Consider the following 27,875-nt stretch of genomic DNA (forward strand, 5'->3'; position numbering starts at 1 on the left):
GGTACTGTTCCAAGTTGTCTTCTTTTTCTGTTTCTTGAGAAGAATTTGTTTAAACTGTTCAGTCACTATAAAGTGTTACAATTCTTATTTAGACGCAACATATCAATATTGACAAAAAAGGTACCGCTTTCACATGAGAGAAGCTAGATACAAAATTAAATGTACACATTTTCACTATTTTTGTAGGACTATGATATAAAATTAAGGTGATATGTAGTTAGAGACTGCTGCTGAATAAAAAATTCGCCTGATACCTGTTTTAAAATTAGGCCATATTGAAGTTTGTAGGGTCCAAAATTAAAATATGTTTGATTTTTAACTGACGTAAAAAAAATTGGTGTTTTTTATATGCTAAATATACATCTGTGGTCGTATCAGGCTGTGCGTGGCAAAGCATGAATTTTTATTGCCTTTCGGTTTGTACTTTTTTTTAAATTTTCGTCATGAAAAAAAAATTGTAGTTGTGAAGTTGCTAACATGAGATTACCCAAATTGCACCTATATTGTCAGTTTTTTCACCAACTTTTATTTATGAACCAGACAAAAGTCCATTCTGTGCTTATTTTGTAGACTATCCTTGTTTGCAATATAGTTACACAAATTTAATTTTGAGTCAATGTAGAGTCATAGAAAAATGGGTTTGAACTGTAATTGATTTTGTAATGAGGTTAGTACCCAAATTCCATACATCATTGCATGTTTAATTTCAACTCCTTAAATTGATATAAACAGATGTTTTGTTTGGTTTCTTAAAATATTTTGAACAATTTGACATTATTCAATGCTTTTTTTGGAAGAAAACGATGCTGGTAATTTGCTCATTTTAAAAAGATGATAATTATATAATTTCACATTCACAAAGCAAAACAGTTTCCATATTCTGGGACTGTAGAAGGTAGATATCTGATATGTGACATAATCAGTGAAAAGATTTGTTGAGAGTTTACCCATAGATGTAATACCATCTATGGTTTACCAAAGGAAGTACAGAATTAGAAGATTGTGAATTATTTGAATGTTTTCTTTTTGTTTTTTTTTTTAAACTTTTGTTATGTTTTGAATTAGTCTGTGGGCTACATGAATAACCGTGATCACATTCAACAATATTACCAACGTCAGTATCACTGTTCCTTGATATGGGGAATTATGTGGCAGATGAACATAAGTAATCATGGTCAACCAGTGCACCGGAGCTTTACCTCGCATGCCGCAGCATGGCCATTATTGAAAACATCCCGAAATGTATTGCTTGCAGAGGTTTTTTCTGTGTTCCCATTGCTGGACGGAACTTTTACGCTAAATTTGTTATCAATAATTATGATTCTGTGACTTTTAAATGCAGTACATGTGATTGTTCAGGAAATTTGTTTTGGCCTCAATGATAATGGAAAGATGAGCAGACGAAACATGGCGTCAGATGTTGTTGTCCAAGCTTCGGTTATTTCCGTGGAACAATAAAATTTAAATAAACTACACAAGTTACCAAAATTTTGAATTCTTGTTTTTGTAAACAAATAAAAATCCATGTCGTATTTAACATCGAAGTTATTCCGATCTGTTCCGTTTTTTTAAGTTCGCGTTGAAACGTTAAATTCGGCAGCCATTAAAAAAAATAATCGCACGCGATTGAACGAGAATGACGAAACCTTTCAGATGGGTCGTGTAGAGAGTTATCGTTCTTTATTCCAAAACGATGCTTCTACCATAAGTGCCAGCAAAAGTATTTTATATTTAGCTTATATCAAATAACACTTATAATCAATGTTACCATTATGCTTTAGTATTCATAGGAAAGCGCCTTTTGTATAAGATAATCTCTGTAAACGAAACTCTTAACGTTTATTAGTTTTATCTGTAGATTTGACCGGGACCGTGAAATTTTCCACAAAAGTCTAGATTGCAAAACAAATCTTTAATTAATGCATTTGTCTGTTTTTTAACACAACTATGTTGAATGTTTGCTTCTTTACATAAACTTTTTAAATGTATACCTAGCTCACAAGAACCAGGGTATACAATACTTAATATTCTACTTTTTCTCATATTTTTATTTTTGCATTATATAAAGCGAAATGGTCTTACGTGCGATGTGTTCGTTATGATTATGCGCAAATGCAGAGCGTTTACAATACAAATATTACAATTGAGACTCGAAAACTCCGTAGAATATTTGGTTTCTCTTTTTTTGAATGAATTGGTGAGAAAGAAAAGTTATTTGTTTTTAGTATCAGGGAAAGGGAGTTTACCAAACTTCAATGTTAGTTCTAACGTCAATAACGTCAGAATCCATTCGTTAGACCGACGATGTTATAAATATAGACTATGCATATGGGCTTTGTTAATTACCGAAAGTCGTACGGTGAGCTAAATGTGTTAATTGATGTGTCATTTGGTCTCTTTCAGAGATTTATTTAAAATCGTACCACAACTTTTAAATATGCAACACAAGGACCGGAGAACTCAGAATTTCAGCTAACAAATATCATTCAAATAAGGGGGTCAAATAAAGGCAACAGTAGTATACCGCAGTTCGAAATTCATAAATAGATATAGAAAAAAAAACAAATCAGGGTTCCGACTAAAACTGAGGGAAACGTATCAAATATAAAAGAACTACGACACAACAGAATACCAACATTAAAATGTAACACACACAGAAACGAACTATTATATAACAATTGCCATTTTCCTGACTTGGTACAGGGCATTTTAAGAACAAAAATTGTGGGTTGAACCTGGTTATGTGGCATGCCAAACGTTCCGCTTTAATGTTAATGTTAATTATAACATTAAAATGACAACATTGCATGACAGGACTTCAATACAAATAAATTGAAGAGAATATAGGACAGAGAAACAAACGAATAATAGCCAACAAAAGGTACCAGATTAAAAATTAAATATGCCAGACGCTCGCCACGTCCACACAAGACAACCAAGCGAGGCTCAGATGAAATAAGTTTGAAAGCCAAAACAAGTACAAAGTTGAAGATTACCGAGGACCGAAAGTTCCAAAAGGTTGTGACCAATACGGCCGGGGTTATCCGCCATGGACAAGAACATCTTAATTATTTAGAATAATTCCTTATTTTGCAAACAGTAAATTTTATAAAATGACTATGTAATATATATAGATGATTAAACTGAAGTGGTGACTAGCTACAGAGTAAAAACGGATACATTACAAAAATACACAGCCATGTTAGCCAAAGCCAGTGCAACGCACAAAGTACAAAGTAACGTTACATTTGAATTTCTAAAACGAGTTCCCAAAATTGAGAAAGAATTTGGATGAAGTTCAAGATTAGATTTGTATGACTTTTACCATTTATTAATAACAGTGAAAATTACAATACTAATTGATATCAAATTGTAGTTACTGTAGTAATTATATGATTAATTGTATCTTGTAAATTTCGTTGATCCAAACTAAAATTTAATAGATGAAGTCGATGATTAATTATCTTTACCATAAACCTTTTAAAAATCTAAAATGTTGTATGTAACGAAACCAAAACAAATATCCAACCAAAAAAAGGTATCAAAAAATAAAAGCCTTAATATAAAGTTGAACTTCTCTATTTACTATTCTTATCTATCAAAAGGTATCATTGATAGAAAGATTGCAACATTGTTTTAAAAAATACAAATCTATATTTAATTTCGAATTTCGAATCAGTGGTATCAGATTTATCGAGTTGAAGTAGTATCTTATTTGGGAGCAAATGAAATGTTTTTTAATTGCACAGTTTTTCTTACTAAATATGTGTGTTAATCATAAACACTCTTGTGTGTCGCCCACAGTCAGTCTATTGTTTTCATAAATTTATATCCTTCCTTTAAGGTGTAGTTTTTTCTCAGGAAATAGTCATTGTGTAGTTCATTGTGATATTTGTCGATTGTTCTTCCACTATTAAAGCAGACTGAATATTTTGACTGACAAATACAGAGGATATTTTTCAAAGCGTTATATTTGGGGATACTGACATTAAATTCATAATGCAGGTAAGACAAGTATTTAGCAACATATTGGTTTAGAAAAGATGTGGTATGAATGCCAATGTGACAACTCTCTACAATAGATCATGTGACGTAAAAATTAACAATTCGAGAATCATAGCCGCATAGTATGATGCAAAATGCCTCAATATGTAAAGCGTTGAACGTTTCAAACGATATAAATAATGGCCTGATTTATCAACAAAGAAATTACGGTCAAGATACTAAGCACAAAAGACATCCTCAAAATAGTAAAAACGTAAAAATAACATTGAATATAAGTTTTCCATTAAGAATGTGTTTATTGCCATTGCTTATACTACCTAACACCTTAATTAACATATTCGAGTCAATTTTATGATTGTTTGTTGTTTTTCTATTGTGTTTAATATATGCATTTCCAAAGTAAACGTTCGCCTAGTGGTAGTTTTATTTATTACCACTTTTTTTTAAAAAAAATGTAGTCTACAAAATTTTTAAATTCGTGCATCCACATTTGTCGTCCCTTGATTTTCGTTGTTCACAAATATAGTCCCTAGTGTTGACAGTGGGTTACTTGCCATCAATTTTTATACCCCTTCAAAATTTATTTCTCAATGTTTTTAAATGCCTCAAATTGCAAGTAGGGGGGGGGGGGGGGTGAAATTACAATGTAAAAAAATTTGGGTCCAGAATTTTAAAGGAAAGTAGTGATTTGGCCCAGCTGAAAAGAGTTTAAAATTAGCCCTTTGGAAGCTGTCAAAAGATTTCAAGACGCCCTACACATAAAATTGTTCATATTTGGAGTTCGAGCCGATGAAGTTTTCTATAATTTTGATATGATTTGTCCCAAAAGTAGTACAACACACTGTAAAAGTTTCTTTGAGAAAGCGCAGGTAAGATTTTTTTATTTTCTTTTATGTTCTAAAAGAAATGCACTACGAAGTAATTGTGGTCTCGGACCTCTTATATCAACCACATAGTTTAACCTATTTGAAAATTAAACGGAATGTTTTTATTCTTGCTCAAAAGGTCAATCAAATATGCAAGTGGTTCAAACACAAGATCACATTTAATTGGAAATCATATACATGTAGTATATGCTTATAAAAATGAATATAGAGCACTTGAGAACAGCACAAATGTCTGCCCTACGGAGTGTTTTGTAGTTTTCAAACACCAAAAGCAGGGACATTTTAATAACAAATCAGACCATTCACAGTGCTGTTTATATTTATTTCAGATTTGTATGCTCCTAGTTCTTATGATATCAGAGACATCAAATGCAGGTTATTTTAAGTGGATAACAAAAGCTGTTTCGACGCAAAACCTAATGTGTCCCCTGTCTTGCAAGGCGATAACTGGACTTTACGGTCATTTTGGTGGTGCCTCTGATTTTAAATGTTGTGCATCACTATCAGGTCCCTTTTGGTTGATCGGGAAATATAAAAGTTCAATTTGTGAACTAAATCTCAAAAATAGTGATGGAACTAATCAGTGCTCTAAGAATACAATATTTTATAAGATTATATATACACATACAAATATTACATCTATTCCGAAGCGTCTACTGTCTTCAAATCAGACTGTTGAGATAGATTTTCACAAAAATCAAATTGTAAATATAACTGGATCAGATTTTGAATGCTTTCCAGTCCTGGATAGATTGGATTTGTCACATAATAAAATCTCAAAATTGGAAAATACAACATTCGTGAAACTTAAGAATTTGAGAAGATTGGATTTATCATATAACGTCATACAGTATATAGAACCGAGAACATTTAGTTACCGACCCGGTTCCCTCCTCTTTATCAATCTTTTTTGAAACATGTTGAAAAGTGTTGACGTTACAAATGTATTCGTTGGTTACTGGATTTCTGCACTTTATTTCGACCACAATAAAATGTCGAAATTAACAAACCAATTAATGTTGGGAATGGAAAATTTCACAGGCGGCGGCGATATATATATGGGTCAGAATAATATGTCTCACTTACCAAATATTTTAGATATAGGATTTACCCGTTGTTCAATTGTAAAAATGATATCTTTCAAAAACGGCTTTCATTTAGGTGGCAACCCTTGGTTTTGTGATTGCAAGTTTGCTTGGTTTGTTCCTTTAATAAAATTGGCAAGAAAATTTTTTGACGTAGGAGATCAGATGATATGCAAATATCCAATCAGTTTAAGGGGAACATTTGTAGTTAATGTAACAAATGACCTTTTTGTATGTAATATATCAGTAGAAGAAAAATGTCCACTTAGCTGTAACTGTTTTTAACAACCTTCCAGAAAACGTGTTGTGGTGAATTGTAGTTTTAGTAGAAAGTACATTATCCCAAGTGCATTCCCTCAAAAGGCTAATTTAAATATTGATCTGAGTCATAACTTAATAACAATTTTCAAAAAGAGAGCATATTTGAATCGCACGGTTGCGATCAATTTATCATTCAATAAAATTAAAGTTTTAGATCCTCTAGTCTATGGAATTGAAACACTAAAAATTATCAACGTTGAAAATAATCAAATAACAGACCTTCATAGAAATGTCAAGTTAATGAAAAATGGACGAAAAATTGTTATAGGCAACATTACAATTGAGTGTTCCTGTAGAAAGAAATGGATTGCAAATTGGTTGGAATATCAGAACAGGTTATTGGTTAGACTTGATCGGATCGTATGTCGACAGAGGAACGAAGAGTTAATAACATTTTATATGATCGATAACTGTAGTTTTCGACAGAAATATTTAGCTTACGAGCAGTATCTAATTGTGGGCTCATTTCTAATTGTACTTGTAGCTACATTAACTCGATTAATTCTTAAATACGAAATATACTTACTTTTAAGGAAATTCAGACATAAATTTAAATTTAATTTTTTCAACCGTGTCGAGCAGTCGTCTACATTTGATATTTATATTTCATTCAGTGAAGAAAAAGAAAATATCAGTAAATGGGTGATAGGTGATTTAACGAAACATCTGCAAACATGTGGTTTCAAAGTTTTTTTACCGCCTAGAGATTTAGATTTGGGTGGAGTCCATGTCGATCAAATTATGACTCAGATCGCTACCTCGAAGAATTATGCAGTTGTGTTGGGTGATGATTACTTGAAAACTCAATACCAGTTATTGAGTGGGGACATATCTGGAACAACTACAATCGTAAAATCAACAGCAAAATTTTAGTTATTAATTATGACATGCTACACAGTAAAAACATAAAAGATCACAGATTGAAAGCTTTTCTGAGACTTCAATACTTTATTGACTTTAGTAACTTCGATAAGAAACTATTGAAGAAAATAGAAAACGAACTTCGGTGAAACAGATGAAATTTTGTTTAATCTTTAACCTTTTTCAATAGATATGTACTATCTTGATTGTATGACTTTAGAATAGAAAGTGGTTTTATGTATACGGCAATGACAGAGTTATTTATTTTTTCTCCTTTAAGTATTTTCAATTGTTTATTCTTTTTACATTTACAGGTTTTTTTTTAATTTTTCATAATCGATATGATTAATTTACTTTCATCATTGAAGGCCAAACAGTGACCTAAAGCTGTTTTGGGTAAACTTCATTTGTTACATAGCACATAGTTACCTCATTGGCAATTTCATCAGATTTTTAATAGACACATTATGGACTTTTTATCTACCGAATGAGACTTTTTACTTAGTTTGTACTAACACCAGCAACACGACGTATGCCACACGTGGAACGGGTTATGCTTGCCCTTTCAGAGCACATTAGATTAAGCCTAGTTTGTAGAAAGGTTCATGTTGCTTAATCTTTGTTTTTTATGTAATGTTTTTGTACTGTTCTTTGTCTGCTTGCCGTTTTCTTCTTTAGCCTTAGAGGTCGCAGTTTGTTTTTGACTTTGGAGTTTGAAGGTCACTTTAGAATAAAAGAGAGACGAAAGATACATGTACCAGAGGGACAGTCAAACTTATAAATCGAAAATAAACTGACAACGCCATGGCTAAAAATGTAAAAAAAAACCAAACAGACAAACAATAGTACACATGACACAACATAGAAAACTAAAGAATTCGCAACACGAACCCCACCAAAAATAAGGTGTGATCTCGGGTGCTCCGGAAGAGTAAGCTTATCTTGCTCCATATGTGGCATCCTTCGCCTGTTAGTAGGCCTGTTGAGACTATTCTGAGATCTCCAAATATTGTATAATTAAGCTGATGTGAAATGATTGTTAACTGACCACAAAAAACAATGATGCTAACAAATGTCACCGTAAGACCTTCAACAATAAGAAAACCAACATGACGTATAGTAAAAGTTATTATTTTGACTTAAGTAACATCACAAAAATACTGATCTCTGGGGATAATTCAAAACAGAATGTTGCTAATCAAATGGCAAAATCAAAAGCTCAAACACATCGAACGAATGTAAAACAACTCTTATATTTCTGACTTTGTACAGGCATTTTTTATGTAGAAAATGGGGTTTCGAACCTAGTGTTATAGCTACCATAACCTCTCACTATGATAGTCATATCAAATTCCATTGTATTGACAACGATGCGTGAAAAAAAAGATGATGTGTGTAAAATGTTGAAAACAGAGGTACACCATTGTGTTATAGTCTTATTATTTATAAAAACAAACACATATTTAACAAATGTGTTTGCTTTAAAGTGGAAGTTGATGCGTCTGCCATACAAGTGAGAGGTTTAGATAGCTTTCAAACCAGGTTCTATCCAAATATAAGAGGAATACAACGAAACATTAGAAACACTAATTTGCAAAAATAAACCAAACGACAATGCAACACACACAGAAACGAATTATAAGATAACAATTCCCATTTCCTTATTTTGTTCAGAACATTATAAGAAAAAATCGTGGGTTAAACCTTGTCACATTTCATTTCATTTCATTTTCTTATAAGTTCTAATTTCCCAGTACAATCACGTATACACTAAAGTAGTACATTATTTTGCATTTGCAAAAATGTTTAACAATGTATATATACAATAGGTTTTTAGTAAACGTACTACTGGTATACACAGGTTACACAGATTACGGCCTGGTATTCATAGTTAATGTATTGACTTAATTATTTGATATGAAACTAACCACTGGTATACACACATTACACAGATTACGGCCTGGTATTCATGGCGGGTGTATTGACTTGATTTGTTATTGAAATGGAGACATTAACACCACTACAATACATGTTCATTCATATTTTTAAATGTGCAACATTTTTGCAGTCATCGATCAACTGTAAAAGTATTCGGGAACAGTTTAAAAATGTGTATGCCTCATGGAGGCGTTTGGCTTCAAAATCGTTGTTTCTGAACAGAATGCATGACCTTATCTTTGAACTGTAGACTATTGAACTGTAGTATGAGATGTATGAAATGTACACTGTTGAACTATAGTATGAGATGTATGAACTGTAGACTATTGAACTGTAGTATGAGATGTATGAACTGTAGACTATTGATCTGTAGTATAAGATGTATGAACTGTAGACTGTTGAACTATAGTATGAGATGTATGAACTGTACAATGTTGAACTGTAGTATGAGATGTATGAACTGTAGACTGTTGAACTATTGTGTGAGATGTATGATATGTAGACTATTGAACTATAGTATGAGATGTATGAACTGTGTACTGTTGAACTGTAGTATGAGATGTATGAACTGTAGACTGTTGAACTGTAGTATGAGATGTATGAACTGTCGACTGTTGAACTGTAGTATGATATGTATGAACTGTAGACTGTTGAACTGTAGTATGAGATGTATGAACTGTTGACTGTTGAACTGTAGTACGAGATGTATGAACTGTAGACTGTTAAACCATTTGACAAAAATGTTTGATGAAATGTCAATTAGTATACCACTATTACTTATGATGTTGTTACTGAGAGAGAAAACGAAGAAAAGAAATGTCATGATCCTTACAATGAATAAAGTTATTCGTGATCGTCACTATATCGGATCATGAGTTGTTTTGAATATGCAATAATAAATATAAAGAGTGTACACTTTGATAAATATGCTTCATAATATCATCCATTCTTCTTTCGGTTATCATAGAACATTCATGTTTTTTTTTTAACAATTCATTCCTTAAATAAGTATTCTTTTTGTTAGTTGTATCCGCACTTGAAGTAGTCCTTAACATCAATAAATATTATATTTATCTTGAAGGAAGATTAAAAATTAGATGTGTATATCAATGACGAATTCAACACATTGTTATTAATCAATTTTAGTCTTCGCTACGGGTTTTCGACAAAACACCAAAAAAAAAAACCAACATTATTACACTCCTGAAGGTGTCATTTGACAAGATATGCTATGGAAATAAAGACATTAAGATCATCATAATACATACATGTTGGAATGTTGATGAATTTGTGATTTCCTTTTACAGAACCTCAATATAAGATTTACGTCAAACAATAATGATATTATTAGCAGCTTTATCAGCCGGGACAAAAACAAATGTCTTGGCTAATTCTGTCAATTGACGTTTGATACGCGAAATAGGGTTCTTAGGGTTGTTTTTAAGAGAAAATGTTCTTCAAAATGATTAATACGAATATTAACTAACTTTATTACTGAAATAAAAAAGAGTCCAAAGTTTTTTGTCAGCTTTTTCTCGTTTTACCCATTTCAAACAGTAAGAACGAAGTGTGTCGTGGATAATATTACGACACGCATTCCAATACATAATTGACGGGAGACGATATTTAGGTCCTTTACTGAGGTTTGATTTAACTCTTGGTCGCGAACGATGTTAAGGTTGATGTGACATGGGAAATAGGGCCGTAAAATCCTCTAAAATCTTATCTAATGTATTAATAGGTAAAGAACAGAGCTTGGTTAACAGATAATGTCTGACGTTATTTTTTTAAATAGAAAATAGGTCCGAAATATTTGTATGGTTGGTCCGAAATTTTCTTTGATTGCGACTTTTTCTACGCCCATTAGAACGGTTTTAACGAACAGTTTTAGAAACTATATCCAAAATATTAACAGAATCGGTTTTTGATATATTACCAATTCCCATGATATTATCATTAAGACCGAGAGGGTAGACTGTCTGTAATTTTTTAATTCAATTTAATTTGAAATAGAAATTAAGTCCAAAATATTTGTCTATGGTACATATAATAATGCTCCTGTAATCATTAACACAGATATCAAATTGTAACGACCAAGCGATGACATTTTTATTGAGAGAGCAAACAAGAAGGAAAAGAAGACATTTTAGACAGGGTATGTCCTTGGTTATCAACCTAAACTCCAGTTTGGTCATTATGATCAGTTGATAAACGATCTACGATCAAGGTTGGACCTTCCTTCCTTATTGTGTTTATATTTCCACCATAGATGCTTGTTTCAGAGACCCTTTTTCCCCAACTTCTTACCCTACCCTAACCTCACGAGTTCTGGTAGTTTTTGGTGGTATGACTGTGTTTTTTTCAGAGATATCTATGTATCAACGATAAATAGAAGAAAATGGAACAGTATTTATATGGAGCACGACGTTGACTTTATTGCTGAGATCTACGTAGATAATGGTATGATCATATTATGATAGTGGTAAGAGCTTGCTATAATCGCTGTAGAATCAAAGTAAGATCGTGTTGCAATCGGATAAATAGTGATATTGTCGTAGTGAAATCGCTATGAGCAAGATCGTGACAATCGTAGTAAGGTCGCAGAATACGCGTGGTGAAAACGTGGTATAATCGTTAGGTGGTTGTTGTAGAAGCCTAATAAGGACGTAGTAGCATCGTGAATACAACAATAATTTATATTTTCATGCCCGTCAAATTAGACATTACCACGATCAGAATTGTAGTTAAAATCACAGTGAGCGTGATGTAATATTGGTCAAGTGTATCGCGGACCTATACACCAGTCACACTAGGTCACAATCGCACTACTACCTCTGAACAGAATGGAAATTTTGACGATTGTAGTGCGATCGTGCTGATCGCAGTAATGTCGTCGTACTGTCGTGGTGACGTCTTCATGATCGTGATAAGCGTGGTCAACTTTGAACATATTCAAAGCAATCGTGGTGCAGTCTTGGCGAAACCAGTTTAGTAGAAGAGTAGAAAAGACACTGTAAGATCGAAGTAAGATCGCAAAGGTCGCTGTAACATCGTAGCGAGAGCGTTCCGAAAGCGTGATTATTGTCGGAGATACTGCGCTACGATCTCACAGCGACGTTACTACGACTTCACTCCAACCATTACGTTTTTCATCACGACAAAACCACGCTTCTACTACGACTATACTTCGTTTATACCACGTTATGCAAGACCATAGTTCGATTTAGGTAAGTTCATGCCGTCCTACTCAAGATCTTGATACAACCTGACTACGTTTTTACTACGACCATTTCGACACGGGTCGACAACAGTCTCTAAATTTGAAAATGTTCTAAAAAATTGGCGATTTCTGTGGAAAAAAGATTGATTCAAAGACAAATTTAAAAAGTACTTAACACTGCATTTATACGTCATATCAAACATATATGCAGGCGGTGTTATAAGTTAATGAGTTCGATTCCTGGCTAACTTTGAAAACTGGTGCCCCTTTAACGAATTAAAACATAAGCAAAACATGTTTAAATTCATCTATAAAACTCAATTTCACAAGAGTTTGGCTATTTGTTTAAAATATGTCTTATGGTTATAATATTTTTGATTATTTTATACACTCTTTTTGATACTTGGGCTTTGGCTGTAAATACTGGGATTGATTAAAATTTTGCTTGTAGGGAAAAATAGGGTGCAGTGGTCAAATACTGCTTCTAAAAAAAAATATAAACTATTTTTCCAAAGAATGTTTGCATATACGATATTTATTGTAATATTATGACTAATTCATGTGATGAAAATTCTATAATAAATTAAAATTTTAAAATATAATGGTAGATTTTATTAATTCACGATTGGTAAAATATATCAAGATTTGTCTGATATCGAAAGGAGGTTAAAAGTTTCCAAGAATGGAGAGTAGATTTGCCTTGGAAAAGAAAATTGAAAATAACATTTTATATCATTGCCATTGAGGTATTCGTCGATTAGAGATTAAAGGGCCAGATAGGAAAAAATGAAACAATACAAACGATTATGCTACTAGCATGATTAATACAATACAATTTACTAAAAACAAAACGAAACGAAAGATATAAATCAACGTCAACCACTTCATTACAAACTCCTTACTTGGGACAGTCACCTGAGTTAAATAACTTTTTTGATAAAAATTATCATTAAAAATGTTTATTCAATTCGTTTAATCAGAAATATGAAGAAAAGTGAATTGTGAAATAACATGTCAAACTTTTATAAAGTTTGTCTCGCTAAGTTGTCCAGACATGTTCTAATTTTTTAATGTTTGGCACATTCACTTCATTCCTTTAAGATAACTTAATACAACTATATTGAATACATAAAAAAGGTTATTTTCATAATTTGAGACTTTGTGTTCATCAAATGACACGTTTCATCACTTCTAACCCCCTTGTTTGATATCTAAAAATCTGTTTTTGACACCTGGAAATAACTTTTGATAGCACTTTTCATCTATATAATATTTTTCAAAGTGCTTTGATAAGTATATCGTACCAATAATTTGTATAACCATACATGTTCGAGAAGGTATTTAAAGAATTTGACTCAGACATTTTTAATTGACGCCCCATGTAAGTTGAAGCCCCCTTACATACCCCAATTTTTAAATGGCATAAGTATTTTTTGACTTAATATTGCTTTAACAAGTTTTAAGTATAAATTAAAACATATTAGAAAATATAGAAGGTAATTTTACATAGCAATGACATTTTTAACCGCATAACACGGTACATTGGCTCCCTTGTAATATAGACATCAGATTTCCATACTAACTATTCCAAGTATGTTATATAGATTAATGCATAAGTAAATAGATATGCTTGCAGGATAAAACATGTAAGAAATAGTGTTGAAGATTTGTTACTTTGTAATATTATTTTGAACCCCATCTATGGAAATAAACTTAACTTAGAAATAAAGGTCTTAAATTCTCAAATGATCATAGCTATTAAAACTATTTGTTATAGATAATGTTATGATTAACTTAATGTACACATTGCATTTAGACATTACTTAAGGTTAATACCGGGGGTTCAAAATATCACGAAAAAAGGGGTTAGATCTGTCCATATAGTCAGTTGACCCCGTACTTAATTTACAACGGGCTCTAAATACTATCTTATACTAAGTATCTTTGTAAGGAGTTATTTAATTATAAAATTAAATGAAAATCCAGCTGAACTGAAATTTTGTTAATCTTATATTATACTTTAAAACAAAAAGATAAACATATGACACGTTTACAGAGGACAATTCTATTGACCGAGTTCTATTTTTATTACTTATCTTTCTATTATCAATGACCTTTTTTGTCTCTCCCACACATTCAACCGAAGTACAGTACAGGTTGGACTACATCGTTATAAAAGTAGGTGTCATTTTTCATATTCGCAATCTTTATCTATTAGCGGATTTCATTTGAATTATTGATTTGATAAACATATGATTTATTGTATTTTCATTTCTATTCTACCAACTCCTTCAATATAACATTCGAACTTATTTGATTAAAACAATAACACTTTTGATACAAAGAATATCAAAAATATGTTTTAATTGTTACTTTGTCTTCGTACAGTTAAAAAGATTTAATTTAACTCAGAACAAAAAAAAGTTGAAAATCACTAAGGGAGGTAATATGATGCCGAGTTCAGGTTCGCTTTGTAAAAGAGGAGTTGTAGGATTTTTGATATTGGCGGAACACTCTCTCTGAATAGGGCCATCTAATTATTGTCCATATTCCAGGCTGAATTGGCTGCCTATTATTTACATACCCGCTTACACAAACTGGTGCTTCATTAAAAAATGCATTTTATCTCTGCATATGCAAATCGGTCTTCAATCTAAACGGGAAATAACTGTAAGATAGCTTATTATCTTTCTATACTTAAATATGTATGCTACCTGTATCATAATGCTGCATTTATACCTTTTTCAATACATGGCGGAAATTTAAATCCGGGTATCTACATTTATGTTGAATTTACTTTCAATGTGCAAAACAATCAGGATTGTTTTCAAATTTGAAGGGAAGTTACTATCAAATTCTGCATTTTTTGTTTTAAACATTTGATGGAAATACATATTTAGGTACTTGTCATATTTGACGTCAAATTATTTTTTCGCGTGTGTATCGGAGTATATTGTGTTCTTTAACATAAATAGATACAAGAAGATAATAAAATGAGTACCAATGAGACAACTTTTCATCCAAGTCATATTTTCAAAGTTAAATAAAGGCAACAGTAGTATACCGCTGTTCAAAACTCATAAATCCATGGACAAAAAACAAAATCGGGATAACAAACTAAAACCGAGGGAAACGCATTAAATATAAGAGGAGAACAACGACATAACACTAAAATGTAACACACATAGACAAAATCCCACGAGAATAACAAATATAACATCAAAACCAAATACATGAATTTGGGATAGACAAGTACCGTGACACGTCTTATCGCAATGTGAATTTACACTCAAAAATAAGAGAAAACAAACGACACAACGTTATAATGTAATACACACAGAAACGAACTATAATATAACAATGACCATATTCCTGACTTGGTACAGGGCATTTTTAAAGGAAAAAATGGTGGGTTGAACCTGGTTTTGTGGCATGCCAAACCTCGCACTTTTATGGCCATATGAAATATAACATCAACATGACAACACAGGACTACCATATAAATAAATTGGAGAACACAATTGACAAAGAATCACACGAACAACAGCCAACAAAAGGCAACAAAAAAACATAGTAGGTCAAACTACGGTCTTCAAAACGGATCCTTTGCTCACTACGAACAAAGTTTAAAATTTATTTTGTGTCATCATTCTTTAAATGTCTTACAGATATGGCCTATAGTAAATTCAGCTCAGATAATGACAAAGCCGACACATATTTCCCATCTTATGGTAAGCATAACTATATTAGGTGAATTGAACCAGGACAAATATCAATATTGTTTTGCAGTCGACAGGTCGCGATTGAACGAGTAATTCTTTCATTGATTTTTCTAGCTTTTAATCAGCTTTCCGTAACCGCAAGTACTCTCAAATCCTAGTTTCTTGTTAATTTTACCTGTTGACACAATGTGTAATTCATTTTTGTGATTTGATATTCATTTTATATATGGTGTTATATCTCGTCTCCCTGCTTTTATATGTCCACTTTTGTTTTGAAGTATTTAGTGGAAAGACCATGATTTGTTACAACAATTGAGTTTTTCATGTTTTAGAATAATTGTTATTATCATCATAATATTCAGTTTTTCCATTTGTTCTTGAAAAGACTTATTAATTTTGTACTGAATATAAGACCTTTCCACTATTCTGTGGGAAGACAATTGGGTTTCTTCTGATTATTATTATAAGGTCTTTTCCTTTTCTGTCGAAAGACCTGTTGTTTTTGTTCTGATTAGTATGTCATCCACTTTTCGCTGGAAGGACCTGTTGTATTTGTTCTGATTATTATCGGGTCTTTCCACTTTTCCCTGGAAAGATCTTATGCTTTTGTTCTGACTATTTTGTTTTTTGTCTTCTGCCTAATTTCTTTTTTCCGCTGTATTGTTGTTTACACATATGTCGCTCAATTTTTTGGTATTAAATAACAGTTAATATGTTTTTGAAACTGACCATGTTTAACCGAACACCTTTCTATGTAAGGGTTACCAGAACAATGTTTTTCCTGTGTGTTCTAGTCCTTCGCAACCGTAAAATATAACGACAAGTTTATTTTATCCTATTGTCTGTTACATCCTCAGAAATATTTGGTTAATTTAGATCAAATCGATTCGATAAAATTTTATAACGTAAAAGTTATCTACCTTTACAAAATAAATTTGTCGGTATGTTTTTGTAACTCGTAAGCCGTTAATCGTATAACCCTAGAAACTGTTTATTAATGACACCTGGGGCCGTGTTAAAAAAGCTGTCCTAGGACTAAGAAATGTCTCATGATGGTCTTAGGACACGTCTTAGTCCTACGTCATGTCAACGAAAGTCTCCTAAAATAAGATATGTTCTAAATTTGGTCCTTAAGTTAGGATATACAACTATGTGTATCAGGATAGTCCTAAAGGTTACAATGTCCTAAAACGTAATAAAAACGACAAATATAGCATAAACTCAATACTAAAAAATACTAATACAATATTATACTATCATAATGTTAAAATTAAATTAAAAAAACAAAAAGTTTTCAATTTTTGTTTAAGTTTCAATTGTGTTACATTATATCATTTCGTGATGCCTTTTTTGAAGCCTAAAAATATTATCATCATAAGCAACATGTTTTGCGAGTTAAAAAAACGGTGCAATATCAATTGAAATATGGGAAAAAGTTGACCATTTTTTTTAACTAATCCTGATTCGATGCATGTAATACAATCGAGTGGACAAAAGGACAAAATCAAAAAATGCACTTAAATTGCAGCACAAATATCGCATTTAACAAAGTTTTGTTCGTATTTAATTCATTTATATCTTATAACATATTTAATAACGTATTTATAAGTATTACGTTAAAACTTTTATTTTGCGTTAATTGTTTTCCATATAAGAGTCATCCTCCCTCGCTTGGCAATATAGGTACTAAAATACCATTAAATATATGTCATAGAAATCTCATAAATATTTTTTTAAATTAAATAATTGTGTTAGGAGGACCATCGTACTTAGGACTGTCCTAAGACAGCTTTGTTTTACATCCTAAGACATGTCTCAGACACGTCCTAAGACAATTCTAAAAATTGTCCTAAGACATATCTTATGACATATCCTAGGACATTTTCATTGACACGGCCTCTGAATCCTGTCTGATAATACAATGAGGTCAAGGTAAAATGTCAGGGTCATGTTCTCGTTTGACTTTTCGTTGTTTTTGCGTTTTTTATTACAGTTTTAAAGCTATATGACCAAGAGCAAAATGTTTACTTAATTGTAATGAATCTATGTTACGTTTGGTTTGAAACAATTTAATGGATTCCTATAGGAGTTAGTGGTATTCAATTGTCTAATATGAGAATAATTGATTATTACTTAAACTTGGTTCATTCTAAATCCATATGACTTTTTGCAAAAGGTTTAGTGACATATGACATATGATCATCAATTAGTAAAATATTGAAAACTGTACCTTAATTTGTTAGCGGGCATGACGTAAAACAGCGAACGAAAGAATTTAACTTTATTTATAACTAATATAGGGCAATGCTGTTGATTAAAAAATACTCCAGGCAGGACATTTTGCATTCCAAATAATTAATATTACCAATAATTGATAAGTTTCAGGTCGGCGGGATCACACAGAAAGAGTATGAAAGCAGAGAAAACTGTGTATCTTATAATCGGCATGACTTCATCAGATGACAATACCAATACTAAAAGAAGGCTTACGTATAGTTATATACTTTAATTCAGTCACGGACCCGCGATAGCACGGGTGTGTTCTAGTATTATTAAAATCAAGAGCCAACTGATATCAATTCGGAAAATTTACTTAATCTGTTTGCATTATGATGTCGTTTGTTTCACGATTCTTATCATTCATAAATCAATTTAATTATCTAATCAGACACTTGATTAATTTTTGTTTTATACATTTTATGTTCTTGTAGGTTTGACAGGGTCTTTAAGCAGAAGTTTGGAAGAAAACAGTTCAGATGATGGTACGAATTTTGTTACTTCTATGCAATGAGAGAAACGATAAGCTCTTTAGAATATTGACTTTTACATTTCTATTGATGATTTTATGTGAATTGCTACAGGAACATATTTCCAACATAATTTGAAAATGTTGAAAAAGATTGTTAATTGTCTGTGATAAGATTTCTGCAATCAATAACCACAGAAATCAGTAAGACAGCAACTTAAGTTAGGGGTCATCCATAATTGTCAACCATTTTCCAAAATGTACAAAACGTACACTTTGGGAGAAGGGGTTAAAAAATCAACACTTTTATCTTTTTTATTTCCGGATTTAGTTCCGTTTCTGCAGAGAAAGTGAATCAAGTAGAAAATTGACTCGGGTGCGTTTCTCTCCTTATTTCTACGTTATTATTTTCACTTGATGATCATAATTCATAATCATCCGCAACCCGGATTGAACGATTAAAAGATCGATTTATCAGCAAATTAAATCTTTAAAAAACGTTAACTAGTAAAAATTATCGTACTTATTTGATTTTTTTTCTTAAGCAATCCACAGTAAACCATTTTAGAAGCACCTACATATTGAGTTTTACCTTAACTTTGTAATTTTAAGAAAATCAATTATCCAACATATATAATTATATATAAATATTGGATCATATATATATCAAACTATTGTGTAGTCATGCTTCAATGTTACTGTATTCGAGATGTTTCCAGGCACTCTGAGAATGTGAAATGTGACTTTAACAATCAATTAAAGACGAAACGCGTGTTAAGCGCACACATAAAATTTCAATCCTGGTATCTATGATGAGTTTATTTACAACCACTGGGTCGATGCCACTGCTGGTGGAGTTTTCATTCCCCGAGGGTATCACCAGCCATGAAGTAAGCACTTCTGCATGATTGTGTTGACATGAATTATAATTGATATGGTCATAATTATTGCAGATAACGAAGAGCGATTACAGTTGAACATAGAGGTATGTGCTTGACAAATGTATAGTAAGTTTTTAATTAAAAAAATTTATGAGTTTTATGATTAAACATGTTACACTGGTTTCACATTAAATTTGTTCACATCTATAAACCTTGTTTAATTACCTTTACATAAGATTTGTTCAAACTTGTAAACTATGTGTCATTTAAATGTTCATTACGTAGTAACCGAATGCAAAATTTTCGGACAACTTTTCTAGCAATTTTTTAGGGAACGAGCATATGACTTTAACAATTTAAAACATATTCTGATCCCCAATTTGATAAAAAAAAAAATTCTGGTCATAGAGATGATGACAAAAAACAAATATTCTGAAGTCAAAGTTTCCCCATACATTACAGTGTTTAATATTGAAAAAAAGATATTTGATTGCTGGCATCGAAAAACAAAATAAAAACATTCGCGCGAAAAAAAATTCTGGTTTTTTTTTTAAGAACATTATTATTAATTATTATAGATATCAATTTTATTCCAAAATCGTTTCTTCTTTAAATATACATGGTAAAGTTAATATTCTAGATGCCTAGTTTTGTGTACACTTAACCTACACAAGGCCTACATTGAGTATCGACTGCATGAAGACAAAACATGATTTAAACTACATGTAAACATTTAGTTTTATCAATGGGAACGTTATTATGTTAAATATACGTGTGAGTTACATTAACACAACACCGAGTTTAGGTCAATGTGAACACGGCCTGAGACACTCATTGTTTGTCAAAATTGGAAAATTTGTACAGTGTTTGAATGAATTTGAAATATTACTAAAAATGATTATCAGTTGAAAAAAAAGCAAGCTAGTAATTCGGATGCACATGTACAAAATGTATACATATGTTTTATATTTCGAAAACAGATATCCAATGCATTTCCTATCATGATTCCATGATACACGATTGTCTATTACAAGTAAGCTGTTTAACCTAAAGTTCAAAGTAATGAAGTTGGAGTATTCCCTTCAAAAATTATACAGACAGCATACCGAGTTTGTTGACCGTTATGAAATATCTTATTTACATAAATGGAGTTGTACCTTTTGTTCCAAACATCGTGGGAGACATCATCTTATGTTTTAAAATAACCCCGTTGGATATATATTTTCAGATAATTTCTTCTAAAGCACAACGGTAATTTGTTCTGAACGTATCACTGTGTCTAAACCACACCGGCAAAATTTCTCGGACTCGATGGTATCTAACATCCAGCACAATGACGGAACACCAATAGACAAACGAAAGGGAGGTTTCTCCTTATTTTTTATTTTTTTTATGATATCGAAGAATATATATACATATACAACTATTTACTATTGTGAGATGCAATATTTTCTACAACCGTTCTATATTAACGGAGAAATAAGTCAAAATGCATGTCAAAATGACGAATTGAGTGAACCTTGCCTCGAAATTGTTTAATTTCTCGTTAAATTGTTCACATTGTACGGACAGAAAGGTACGGGAAGATAGATATTGACACGGAGATTGCAAATTTAGTTATTATGAGCATCTGAATAATTGTATTTCTGTGTATGGATCGAAAGAAAAGGGTCATGTCAAATTAAAATAAACCGGTTTCGTCAATGTTGTTACTACACAATCACCCGGTTTCGTCTATATATATCACCCGGTTTTTTTAGTTTTTTTAACAAAAAAAATATGAAAAGAAACTTTGGCACGGAGAATTTAAATATATTTATTGTAAAGTAAACTTGGCGTGTTAAAATCTATTTTCAACGGGCACTTTTGGACATAGTTAATTATGATAATACACATTTTCCTAATGAAAGGCGTATCCCTTATTTCACTTAACTTCAAACTAATTTTAAATGGAATATAAATACTGAATAGCAAACACTGGTATCTAATTATTTTGTAACATATTTTCAAAGTATTCATATTCAATTATTTTGTAACATTATTATATTTTCTTTGTTTATAATAGTAGTATGTAAATATGAAAAATAAAAGGATGTGTTTTAATTGTGCCATAATTTTAATTTACTATACTACTATATACACTTAGTTTTCAATATGTACTATCAATTATTAATACATTTATGCATTCAATCATTGACGAACAGTCCCAAACCGACTATAGTACGTCTATACTGTTCTGCACAAATTAATCATGCATGCAGTCCTGTGAGATTTTCTGGTACTATTCTGTGTTACTTGCGCACTAAAGCGAGTTTTCACACTTAAGCATCCATAACATAGCAGTGAGATTTGTAACTTTCTCCCCGTTCCTGGTAGGCACATTTATTTTCATAGGCATGTTTTTCACATTATTTTTACAGTTCAAATTCATTTTTTGTACAGTTCAAATTCAATTGAATGTTCAAGATAACTTTCGAAAAAAATATCTGACAGTTTTGTATTTTCAATGTGAATAAAAGTTGGTTTGCAAAACATGACCGTCAAATATATCTAGGTCTTATTAAGAAGAAGTGACGGTAACCACTTATCCCATAAACATTGACAATGAGACAACTTTCTTTTAGACACAAAAATTATGTTGAATCAATCAAGTTTAGGTCTGCGTATGCCTTAAACAATGAGAAAAACACACAAACTGCATGAAAGCAAGCTATAACAGGGCCCTAAATTATAAATGTAAAACAATTCAAACAAGAAAACTACCTGCCTATTTTATGTTCAAAACGCATATGGTATAAAGCAACCAAAGACAACCATGCAATTACACGCGTGTGATTCGGGAATGGACTGAGTCAAAGTGTTGTCGCTGACACAAACAGTACAACAAAAGTACAAATAATAAAAAATGATGAAAAAACCTTAACTCGTCCGATGACAGAGCCTGTATAGTAAATGCGCGATGTGTGCCAAAACTTGTATCATAGTTAAAATTATCCCTTAACGATTGTAGAAAAGATTACATACATAGAATGATTAGATTACTTATAAAGGTGTCCATCCTTTTGTGCGAGAAAATCACATATCAATTGCGTGTTTCGATTTTTAAGACCGAAAACTTTAATTTCAAGTTTAAACATGTTCAACATATTTTCCCATAACTCATATAGAAAACGCATATTGAGAGAGCTTTAATCTCAATATGCTGTTAAAAAATTTCGGAATGCAAAGTAAATTAAAATATTTGTGTTCTATAAGAGTAGGAATTCAAGTGTTTGCTTATTATTTATTTGAATCTGAGACTCATATAAATAATAAGCCGTTGTCCGGTGAACGAACTTGTTTTCCAACGACCCACAAAACTCCTTTTGAACGCTGAAGTTAAATAATCAATTATAATGTAATGCGATTATGATTTTTTTTATTTGACCGAACCGGGTTATGCATTTTGAAACTTATGACGAAACCGGGTTGCATACATTGACGAAACCGGCCAGTTCCATTTTGACATGACCCATTTCTTTCGTTCCATACACAGAAATACAATTATGGAGATACTCATAATAACTAAATTTGCAATCTCCGTGTCAATATCTATCTTCCCGTACCTTTCTTTCCGTACAATGTGAACAATTTAACGAGAAATTTAACAATTTCGAGGCAAGGTTCACTTAATTCGTCATTTTGACATGCATTTTGACTTATTTCTCCGTTAATATAGAACGGTTGTAGAAAATATTGCATCTCACAATGGAAAATAGTTGTATATGTATATATATTCTTCGATATCATAAAAAAATTAAAAAATAAGGAGAAACCTACCTTTCTTTTGTCTATTGGTGTTCCGTCATTGTGCCGGATGTTAGATACCATCGAGTCCGAGCAAATTTTGCCGGTGTGGTTTAGACACAGTGCGTATGTTAAATATAAAACAAGTGACAACAATCTCGTTTTGGTTACAATTTGTAACTTATATTTTGGCATGTATTACGAATATTTAAAAGTGTTCAATTATTTTTTTAAAATGCTGCGATGTAACTTATTTTCCCAACATGTATAATGCATATTTGGAGGACACACATTAAAGAATTTAAACAATAAAGATATCCTTTCTATTAAAATACAAGACCTCAGATAATGTCAATGAATTTGAAATCGACAAATTCAAGTATGGACCTTTTCTGTTGGAAATGAAATTGAGAAAGGAAATGGGGAAGGTGTCAAAGAACCAACAGCCCGACCAAAGAGTCGAAGATCAGGCCACCGATATGTCTTCAACACAGCGAGAAAAAAGAACATACCAAGAGGCAGGCCCTTAAACAAAAATGTGTATCAGCATGATAACGTTTTACTTTTTTATAAATGGTTTCAAAAGTATGATCTTAATCTGTGAAATATAGAAACACACAATGTGATGTGAAAAGTTCTTTATTTCTCCGCTTTATGCTTTTGATTTGTGAATCTGCGCACATGATTATTGATTATTGTTGGCAGTCAATCTATCTCGTCTTGCCATAACTACTAACGAGTCTCATAAAATAAATTGAGTAATTAGTGTTGACTATACGTCTATTTCAGCTGGACGACATAGAGGATGCAAAAGAAGTAAGGATTCTAATAGTTGGAAAAACGGGGGCAGGTAAAAGTGCAACAGGAAACACAATTCTAGGAAAGAAATATTTTAAAACAGCTCCCGGTGGTAGTTCAGTAACACGAGTAGGGCGAATAGGAATAATGAAATGGAAGACAATGATTATAAATGTTATTGATACACCGGGATTTTTAGATACAGAAACGACCAAAGAAAAAGTTCACATTGAAATTATTAAGAGTTGTGGCATGGCATCTCCAGGGCCTCATGTTATTCTTTATGTTATTTCAGCAAGGAACAGGTTCACTTCGGAAGATCAACAAGCTGTTGAAGAATTAGCCAAACTACTTTCCGGTGATCCATACAAACATATGATCATATGTTTTACGGAAAAGGATGCAATAGAACGTGATGGTATGAGCCCAGCTGTGTTTTTGCTAAATATAACAAGCCCTTTGAGAACACTTCTTGACCAATGTGGAAACAGAACGGTCTTTTTCAACAATGTTTCCGAAAAAACAAAAAGTCAATGGATGAATTTATGCTCAGTGATAAAAGAAATGCTTGAAATAAACGGGGACTCGTTTTATTCTAATGAAATTCTAAGGGAAACTGAAGCAGCACTACTTAAAAAAATGAAAGAAGAGAGCGACCCATCAAAGGCAAAAAGATGGCTTTACGCAGCACGAAGAAATATTGCAAATGATGGCAGCATTGTTAGTTATCTAAAAACAACTATAATGGGAACGGGGGCATGCGGACCCTTATCTGCTGCGGGAGCATTTTTAGTAATTTTAGCGGGAGGACACGGAGTACTTCCTGCGGTGGCAGCAGCAAAGACAGCCACATTGTTAGGTGGTGCCATCGGAGGATCGTCTTTTTTCACTGGAAAAGCATTCGTTAGAATTTGCAGCATTTCATGAGATGTAAATTTTGAAATAGATATTTGACTTGAGGAACATAATTCGTTGAACCTATCGAATTTATCGATTCATTTATGTATTCCTCCGTGTTCATCTATCTATCAATCTGTCTATAAACCCATTTATCCATCTGATCAGAGTTTGTGTGTACAGCATCACTATTTCGTATTGAATAAAAGTGGACTGGGTATCATACGTCTTTAAATGCAGTAAATACCTTGCATAATTTCCAATCCTTCACATTAAAAATACCAAATATGAAATATTTGGACCTACATAAGAAAATGTGGTATGAGTGCCAATGAGACAACTTTACTTTTAGTGGAGTGACCAAAGCTAACAATTTTTCAACATTAATGGACGACCCTTCCTGCAGACTAAATTATGACTTTTTTGAAAGAGAAATGTTTATTCTTTAATTTTTGCCTGGTCGTAGAATTGAAATATGGTGCAATTTTTTAAAAGTAAGGTCAAAGGTTAGTGATTGAGTTTTTTACTATTGTAAATTTATTTCACAAGAGGTTATAACAAGTCTACAAATAATATATAAATTGTTACTAAACAAGAAACCCATAATGCAATAAACTATGACACTTCATTTTCAACTTAATTTGAAAATTATGAAACCAACAAATGCCCTTTTTAAGGGGAATTCAGACTAGCAACAATAAGAAAATAGAAGATGGAACTACTACCGACTATCAATTCATTTTTGTTTGCATCGCATGTACTTCTAAAGATATATTTCTGAATTTTACAACATTTCACCATGGTATTATCATCACGGAACAGAGGTAAAGGTATGGGACCAATAAGATATGCCAAGATCCTGACTACAGTCACATTCGCACTAGCATTAGCAAGAACTAAAGTAGGACGAACTAATTTTATTGGGTTTATATGTGCCTTAACAAAGTCACCTGATTTACAGTTTTGAGGGCTTGGTCGTATCATCGAAAGTATTGAGAGGAGACCTATAAATAGGACTGTAGAAGATAAGGGTTTCAGACTCAGTAAAGCAGCCTTCCACAAAAAATTTAACCCTCTGATTGCCACGTTTAAGAGATTTAAGAAGAGAATCCTGAATATGTATCGAGGCTTGTATATCTGTAGACATATTTATCAATGACTAAGGATGATCGGCCACATTAAGTGGATCGGTCATATTTGAATGCATATACCTTATTAAATGATTTATCAGAGACATTCTTTTTGTCTCGTGTCATTGTCGTTGGTTTGTTTTCTTCGTGTGCAGTTTCTGCATCTTTGGGTCATCCCAATCCTGATCTCATTTTAGAACTTAAATCGGAAGGATGCATCTTGTAAGCATCCACCGAAGTAATATGCAGGCTGATGTCCATCTAGCGTAGTTCGTCCGCTTGGTAATGAGAAAGCATCGCAAAATTGCAGCTAAAATTGCAAATGTAAAAGCTACAAACAATTTTGTTCAGCCCTTATGTTCTGTAACAATATCTCAACTGCACAAAGAAACATATCCCAGTATGCGCAGGTTGGGGATAGTTTACAAGTGTGTATTCTGAATTCTTCAAACAATGGCAACATATGATCTTAAAATAAAAAAGAAATGTCCAATACCTTCCGTGCTTTCGGGTGTTTCAAAAATGGACTGTGACAGTCAAAGAACGCCTTCAATACATTTGGTACAATATTAATTAAACGATTTTTGTCTTGACACCGATTGAAGAATGCTTTTAAATTAAACAAAAGAGCAATGAAAGCTTCATTTACCAAAGTTAATCCTCGCACACCACGATTATTTTTCCAACAATCATCATCTGATCTACCGTATTAGGAGCATAAGTGTCAGAGTCAAAATGAAAGTCATAAAGCCCAATTAAAGCCCAAAACTTGCCAACTGTTACTATTAAACAGGAAAAACCATGACTTCCTCTTAGTCTTATAATGTGTGATTGAAAAACGTCTGGCAGAGACTATTTTGCATTTTGGCAACAGCATATCATCAATCGTCAAATGTTTGCACAGCATATTGTTGACAAGCACGTTTTGAAATATTTAAACATTGTGTCATAGTTGTAAATAGTATTGCCATGTCGCTATCTATAACCGGAGCGTAGGCTACAGAAAATTTCAGATTTAGTCTTTGTAAGAACCGGTCCAACATAAAAAAATTTGTTCGGTGCTTTCTGCAGAAAATGTCATCGAATCTAAGTTTTGTCTCGAAAGAAGAAGTCGCAGAAATACCAAAACCAGAACAAGACACAATCTTCCCATAAACATCAGAATAACGAGGAGGTCCATATCTCTCTGTTGGCTTGTCGAAAGGTAATCATGCCATAAGATTGGTATTTGAATAATTCAACGTCAAAGATCTTTCAAGTCCTCGTCTAATGTGGGCTTTTGATGATTCGTTTTGATACTGAAATACAACTCTAGCCATGGAGTGAAATGATTTTTTACCATCGATTGTCTTAGCATTTAAGTATATATTTTCTGCTCCCTCTTGTATACCACGACAATCTTTCCTAAATAGAGCAATACCATAAGGTACATAGGACATGTCTTGAATTCTGTTTATTTCCAAATATGTAAACTAGTCCGATATATACGTACTTCAGAATAGGATGCACTAAAACCATGAAATATTTAGAGCCAAACTGGTGATGTAAATGTAATCCCAAACCAAGATGAAATAAGGTAAACATGTTTATGTTTAAAG

The 27,875-nt window shown here is 32.3% G+C and overlaps 1 protein-coding gene across 1 annotated transcript; it reads left to right on the forward strand.

The window, feature by feature from the left end:
• The first annotated feature begins 14,442 nt into the window (after nucleotides 1–14,442).
• On the forward strand, nucleotides 14,443–25,382 carry LOC143051315 (GTPase IMAP family member 9-like). Its single transcript, XM_076224260.1, has 5 exons — nucleotides 14,443–14,495; nucleotides 15,986–16,048; nucleotides 18,751–18,801; nucleotides 19,739–19,770; nucleotides 24,242–25,382. The coding sequence occupies exons 2-5, from the start codon at nucleotides 15,988–15,990 to the stop codon at nucleotides 25,175–25,177; spliced, it is 1,080 nt and encodes a 359-aa protein (XP_076080375.1). The 5' UTR covers nucleotides 14,443–14,495; nucleotides 15,986–15,987; the 3' UTR covers nucleotides 25,178–25,382.
• The last annotated feature ends 2,493 nt before the right edge of the window (nucleotides 25,383–27,875 follow it).

This window comes from Mytilus galloprovincialis, chromosome 11, assembly GCF_965363235.1.
Source record: "Mytilus galloprovincialis chromosome 11, xbMytGall1.hap1.1, whole genome shotgun sequence".
Taxonomy (NCBI): domain Eukaryota; kingdom Metazoa; phylum Mollusca; class Bivalvia; order Mytilida; family Mytilidae; genus Mytilus; species Mytilus galloprovincialis.